Here is a 7847-nt window from a genome sequence, read left to right on the forward strand (position 1 = left end):
AATATACAAAAAGTTGAAAAGATTTGGTTTTGATTAAGTAACATAATAGTAGGCTCTTATAGAGTTTAAAGAAGTGATAGTGGCTCATTGATACTACTCTATGATTTTTGAATTGTTCGGTTGTGGTTGTATTTTATTTGCATCTGGTTTTTTATGCATCATTTGAAGTTTGGACCAGTTATTAGGATCAATTTTTTTTATGACCTCTTTATATGATCAGTTTTGTCTGCTTGTGAATTTAATATATTATGTAGCTTTACTTATAGATGTTTTTACGTTGTTTCTTTTAGTATGGGTTAGGAATTATGAACTTAAAGATAGGAATTATGGAGAACTTGATGAAGAATGCTTGGAAATTAGTGTGTGGGAAGTATCTGCAATTTTTGAGTAAGTGTCTATGTAGTGTTTGAGCTGAACTTATAGTGATTTAAGTGAGAAGGAACTGAACTTAGGAATTTTTTATGTATATTCTCAGATTTTTTTTTTGGTATTTACAGAATTTGTATTATTTTTTTATATAATACTGATATGAATTGAATAAAGTTGATTTGAATTGATTGAAGAAACTATTGTTAAATGTGGATGATGGATGGAATGAAGGCAGTATGCAAGTTATCAGGAATCCTGGCGTATTTTCGGCTGAAAATGAACTGCAAGTTAATATTAACTTGGTCAAAATTTGCCAATTTGATTAATTTTGATCAGGTCAATGTTGACTGACAGTAACTTCTTGCTATTTCAAAAATACTTGTAAAGACTTGAAACTGTTTCAATAATACACGTAGTAACGGCTTATATTTCTTACAAAATGACATGTAGTAACGGCTCTAATATGTTATGACCCTCTTGTTACAAAAAAATTGTAACGGACTTCTCCTGTTACGAAAATCCACGTAGTAATGGTTTACCACTGTTATAAGCGTCGTACAAATCCAAATTCGTAACAGTAATGTTGCCGTTATAAAAAATTAGTAATACGCCTCGCAACTAACATAACCATTACAAACACAATTTGTAACGCTTCAGTTCTATCAGATCGAGAAAAATTGTATAGTGAATAACATTGAGATACCTAGGACTTTATGGTAAAAGATTTTATAGAAAAATGGGCCTTATCTATATTTTCCTAAATTTTAATCGACCCCGACATTCACATGTAGGCCAGAATCAGTCTTGCGGACATTGAGGTTGATCCAAGATTAAGTCTCAGTTATCCCCACATAAGTCCATCCTTGATCCTTGGGTTCCTAACATATATTGAATCCCTTCCAAGAAAAGGGCCTCAATGTCAATTGGTAAACACATAGATTGAAAATGGAAAAATAGGTAAAATGCTCCAATCTGGAAGACATGGTTGCAAAAATGCCCGGATTTTCAAAAAAAAAATAAAATGCCCCGTTCTTTTTAGTCTACCGTTAGAACCAGATAGGAGGTAACTTAGGCCTTTTTGACCGGTCAATGGTCATATGAAATGTCACTTGTATCCTTAATAGACTTGTCCAATCAGTGACTGATACGTATTGTCTGACACATGACTGAACGTGTTACCCATTCGGATTTCCTTATCTCCTCTTGTTCAGGATATAAGATTTTGCAACTGGTGATTGTTTTGCAGCTATATTGGATTCTTAAGCAGTGGGTACTAACTATCGGGGAATCACATTTCTGGAAGCATGCATGTGGCTTACCTCGGTTACCCGCGCATAGTTATCCGGGTTTCCTTGTCAACTTATGTCTTGATCGCGCACTCGACCTGATAGCTTGACGAATGTACATATTAAACTTTGATGCGTAAGTGTTTTTTTTTTTGAAAATTAACTTTCACAAAAATAATTTTCCAAAATTTATTAACAAAATTCGAATTACCTGAATTAATTGTAGAATTAGTTGTAACTAGTGACCTAATTATGGGTTAGACCAAATAAATTGATGTTCCAATTAGAAGATAGTTTGGTGGTATCAACAATTTTTAAATTTAAAGTTCCATTATTCAACCCAAATTATCTTCTATGTTGACGTACGCTTTAAACTCAGCCGTGATCTTTGGATTCTTTAAATTTCTACCCCTGTGTTCTTCTCTCCTTTTCTCTCAATGGTCGTGGAAGTTTGTACTTCCATTACTGATAGTGTCATGCTCTTTTGTTTCATTCAGTTTCAGACTAAGTAAATTTCAGCCTCTTAAGAAATTATAGTGATTTTAACTTTCAGGATTTATTTTGTTCAGTCTTTTAAGCAAATTTCATTACTTTTAACTTATAAGGATTATAACGTAAATTAATCAATAAGGACGTTTGCATAACTTAATCAAACACGTAACCCATTAAGGGAACCTAACTTATTAATTATTCATTAAACAATGATCAACTCTACCTGTACCTATACTATACACACACACATAGGTTCTCATGGTATTTTTACTTCATCAAGCTAGCTAATTACCAACAAAATAACTTCTCAACTAAAACATACCTCAAAACCTAAGAACAGTTTCTTTTTTCACTTTACATAAAACAAAAATGACAGGATTTGGTTCTCCTTGTGGAGCTTGCAAATTTTTGAGAAGAAAATGTTTAAGGGGTTGTGTTTTTGCTCCTTACTTTTGTCATGAACAAGGAGCTACACACTTCGCCGCAATTCACAAAGTTTTCGGTGCAAGCAATGTTTCAAAGCTTATCATTCATCTCCCATTAGGTGACCGCTGTGAAGCTGCTGTTACAATTTCATACGAAGGTCAAGCTAGAATCCGAGATCCTGTGTATTGATGTGTTTCTCACATCTTTGCTCTCCAATAACAGGTATAATACATATACATAAACATTCTTCAGTTTTAAGAATACTAATTATATGAGAATCTAACTGAATTGTCTTTTTTTGTACGTTTTCTTATGATGCATTTTTCCTTTGGTGTTTTAGGTTGTGAGCTTGCAAGAACAATTAACGACACTGAAAGCACAACAAGTAGCCCATTGTTTTGTTAATGAAGGAAACATAACTACTTCAACAAACGATCATATTCATCAACACGATAATCACAACAAATTGTTCTATGGAGATTTTCCTACTACATATCCACAAGATATTGAAGCTTTATATATGCAGTTAAACGAATCGAAGATATCATCGAAACAGTTATATCAAAACAATACTTCCATGAATGATAGTAATAGTACTGCTACCACTGATGATGAAAACATTTTCTATTATGAAAATGGAGTAGTGAATATGGAAAATTCACCAAGTAACCAAGTGAGCCAAGAATATGATGATCCTGAATCTTTTACACCACCTGAAGAAGCTATTCATCAATTTATGACTAGTTCAAGTTTTGATGAGCAATACTCATTTGATGAACACCAACACGCAGAAATGGCTTCTCTAAAACTGGATGTGCAAATGGATTCAAGGAATTGGACTTTCCAAGAAACTAATCAAGTCGACCTTCAATCGATGGATTTTGCTTATCTTCAACACTCGTAATAAATATTAAAAGAATATGTATTTCTTGGCAGGGAACAGTCAATGTAGTTAAATGCATCATAGCTAAGTTAGTATTTAACTCTTTCAAACTTGTGTATGTGATCGCATAGAGTAAGGGTTACTTAATTTCTGGTATATATCCGGTGTAACATGACAAACGACTGATTGACTAGCTAAAGAATAGCCAACCCGCTTGCTATACAGGAACCCATCATCGAGAGTTTTAATATGTCTGCAGCTTTATTTTTCTGATGATAAAAACTCAATTCTCTCTGGTATTAAGATTCATTGTGAAATTGTCTTCATGGGAACATGATTAACCCTCCAAGGTGGATAAATATGTGTTTCTTAAGTGCATTTTATACTTTCGACTACCGTAGCCTTCTGTTGACCTGAACAAACTGATCAGTTTAAAAAGTCACCAATTATTCAATACCTTGACTTTACTCATACATACCACACAAATTAGTCGTGTTTTTCTCCATCCCATCAGTGTGTTAGCATACACAAAGCACATATAGTGTGGACCACGACTCAAGGAAGCTGAATGATTCTGCAGTGAAACTTTGGTTAGTAAGGCTTAAGGAAGCTGCTTATGATGCTTATGAAGTTCTGGATGAGTTATCCTACGAAGCCATGCGTCTATTTGTAAAGGACAGAAAGAGAGACAAGGTAAGGGATTCTTTTTCATCATCGAACCCACTTGTCTTTCATTTTAAGATGGCTAGTAAAATCAAGAACATCAACCAAAACTTGTATCAAATTTCAAGTGACATGAACAAATTTCAGTTTCAAAGTATTATGGGCACTGATCGTTCCCAAAATACTCACATACAGAACAGACAGACTTCACATTTTGTAGATGAGTTAAAAATCGTAGGAACAGAGAATGACAAATCCAACATAGTGAAGTTATTGATTACTGTGAAAACCTCATGGTCTTCTGTAAATCTTAATCAGCATGCAAAAGTCTCCGTTATATCCATAGACGTATGGGGGGCTTGGGAAAACAACCTTAGCTCAATCAATTTACAAAGACAGCTTAGTAGAAAAACACTTCGCCAAAAAAATGTGGGTTTGTGTGTCCGATGACTTCCATGTCTTCAATCAAAATCCTACAAAAAATTATGGAGTTTATTACTAGTTTTAAATGCCCAGATTTCTCAAACATTGATGTATTAGTAAAGTGAGTGAAGGACGAATGCAAGTCCTTTTTTGAAGGATTCGACAAAAGAAAGCGAATTGACACTTCGGAATTAAGTGGTGAATGAAGTTAAGTTGAATATTGTTGGTTTTATGCACTACGGGAAAAATAGCGATCAACTACCCTAGAAAACAATTGTGGTTATTTTGCATGTGTGAAAAAAAAATGAAATTGGTCACGGCATTCAAAATATACCAGCATTCATTCAAATGTCAACCATCAGAATGTGACAACAAAGTTAATATAAAAGAACAAACAGTAGTTTCCAAATTCCGAAAGTATATAAATTTAATATCATGCTCTCTATAATAATCCCACTGGTTGTTCAAAAACTGCCTTAACTATGGAGTGAAGCAAAATATGGTGGAACAAATGTACCCAAAACTGTTTGAGTTACTTTGAACAAGAGTAGCAGAATCTGTCCCCTTCTCTTTCTTCTAACAGCCTACTCGGTTGTTGATTGTTTGGTACAGAGCCTTCAGCTGTGTGTTCCATTTATCTATGGCAGCATATGTTTTAATGCCCTTGGACCTACACATAGTTTTCAACAATAATAGACAATTGTGGTTTAGGTATCTTCGGCAGAGAAATATGAAAACTACTTGAGATGTATAAAAAATAAGTTTCAAGAAACCAAACCTGTCACTCCGCTCTAGAAGGCGGTTCACTTGATCAATGTGACCCTGGACATGGCTAATGAAACATGTAGCTGTCCTACATCCTTTTCGGGCATGTTGAGCTCCTGAATTATAACATGTTAAAAGATTTTGAGAGCTTTGCATATTGTTTGCACATTCAGAAAGAACAAGATGAGCACTTATAAATATATCTGCTTCTAATTGATGCTGCTCCAAAAAATAATCATTTACCTTAAAAATGTAGAGAATCCGGATCGTAGTGTAAGGTTTGATGAGCTTGAGAAAAACTTGGGTTCTGATATTCTTCAAAAGGTGTCCTTCTATTACTCTGGAGCACAATTAGACAAAGAGCCCATATGAGAATAGTGAAGCGCAAGAGGGAGAAAGAGAGTTGAGGAGAACATGGCCCAACACCAAAAATAAACTTACTTTGAGAATTTTCTCAAACTCCAGAATCTCTTTTCGGTGATAGGCTGCACTTAGATTTATCATGGCCAAGATCTCAGGATCATTTGTGTATCTGTATTTAAAAATAAGAAAGAAGTTAGTTACCAAAGAAGCAAACCCATCAACATCTGAAGAAGATGAACAAGTAAATTCATTAGTAACACTAGATGAAAAACCAGCAAACCCATAAGATAAAGACATATCGAATTTGAATCAACTGTAAAAGATTTACCTGAGTATGAACCAAATGGGATGCAAGCCTAATTCAACAGCAACTGATCCAAAAGCAATGTAATCACCTTACAGATAAACTAAGCCTCTTTCCAGATCAGTTTGAGTTTGCATAACTGATACAAGGCGAAAGTGTTGAATACAAATAACTATCTAAAACTCATATATTTCTGAGATAACATTCAAGAAACACAATACTCTTTTTTCATCCTAAAATTGTTTAACATAAACACAAAGAGCTCTTTATATAGATAACTCTTCTCATATTTCCTAAACTATCAAAATACTGATTACCTAAAATAAGAGATATTTCTAAACTAATTAATCCCTACATAGATAATTATACTACTAAAATATTCTTCATAAATGAAAATAACTTAATTAATCATAATAATATTTTCTAAATAATAATAATAAATAAGAGAATAATACCAATAAACAAATATATTTCCTTTCCCTAAATACTCCACCATTCTCCCTTCTCAGAGAAAATTCGCCCTCGAATTTTGCTTATATAATTGCTCGCATTTATAATCCGTTGAGAAAACTTCATATAATCCTTTGGCAAATCCAAACTTTGCAAAGTTATTTTCGGACACAATAACACTTGTACAGAACTAATTGTACAAACTGCTTCATGAGAATTATCAACGTAGTTGGGACATATTAAAAACTTATCGTCAGGATAAACATCATAGATTGGAGGAGAATTCCAATCCACGGTAACTTGATATTTTTCAATTTCAGAAAAAGAAAAAAATTTCGTTAAACCTTTGGATTTCAAGCTTTAACCCGGACTCCAACGAATCTCGCGGATCATGTGCAACTACTTGAAATCCTTTCTCCTTGTCACCAATGAGGTTTTGGTTTTCATCACCGGTCACTTCCTCCACTCGTTGTAGGGTAGGGCCATGATGGGGCTCTTGCTGATGATCCATTTCAGCCAATAGGAGGGTGAGCGCCTTAACCTTCCGTTCTAGATCATCTATTACCGCTTGCTCTTTCTCATCGCTGAGAGCGGCTCTTCGAACAACACCATAATTTCTTCCTCGAAACATGATGCAGGAGCGTTGCCTATCTCTGAACCAACTGATGCAGGGCGGAAGCGTCGAATAGAATTAAAATCTAAAACTCCACCAACTCCTCCACCTCCGTACTAGCATCACCAGCAAGATAAACTGCAGTATGAAATCAAAACTATCATCTGTTCACCAAATCAAACCAAATTTCTCCACATCAATTTCTTGCTTCAAACCCCATCAAATTCCTGCTCTCTTCGACCCCAACAAAACAGTACCAGTTTTTAGTCTTCTCACCCTTGAAGAACAACCACAGAAACCCATCACCTAATTCTTCTCAATCTTCTATCAATTCTCAGTAATTTAACCCTAAATTTCATCTCTCTCTGAATTTTAGGTCTTCTATTTTGAGTTTTGGTAAGAATAATGGGTTTTATTTGGAGTTAGCGATGGAAGAGTTACCATGAATTCCGAGATCTACAGGGGAGAAGAATGCAATAGAAAAGAGAGCGAGAAGAGAGTGAGAGTAGGATAATGAGAGGTGGCTTTTTCTCTCTTCTTTAGTGTAGATTAGATAAACACTTAGAGTTGACGATGTAGATTCGCTTTAGGATGCTCATACGGATCCCAAAAACTAAAGGACGGTGTAGATTCACTTTAGGATGCTCATACTGATTAAGAAGCTTGTGTATTTCTCTTTGTACTAGTTCAAACTCGTGTATTCGATTTTATTATCAACTTTCGATATGAAAAAAATCCGAAAAATATATCAATAAATTTAAGATATTATTATCGACCTTTAGTTAAAAAAAAATAAGAATAATATATAGG

The 7847-nt window shown here is 34.4% G+C and overlaps 1 protein-coding gene across 1 annotated transcript; it reads left to right on the plus strand.

The window, feature by feature from the left end:
• The first annotated feature begins 2516 nt into the window (after positions 1-2516).
• Positions 2517-3477, plus strand: LOC113326256 (LOB domain-containing protein 29-like). Its single transcript, XM_026574018.1, has 2 exons — positions 2517-2753; positions 2914-3477. The coding sequence occupies exons 1-2, from the start codon at positions 2517-2519 to the stop codon at positions 3475-3477; spliced, it is 801 nt and encodes a 266-aa protein (XP_026429803.1).
• The last annotated feature ends 4370 nt before the right edge of the window (positions 3478-7847 follow it).

Source organism: Papaver somniferum, unplaced genomic scaffold (assembly GCF_003573695.1).
Source record: "Papaver somniferum cultivar HN1 unplaced genomic scaffold, ASM357369v1 unplaced-scaffold_10, whole genome shotgun sequence".
NCBI classification, from domain to species: domain Eukaryota; kingdom Viridiplantae; phylum Streptophyta; class Magnoliopsida; order Ranunculales; family Papaveraceae; genus Papaver; species Papaver somniferum.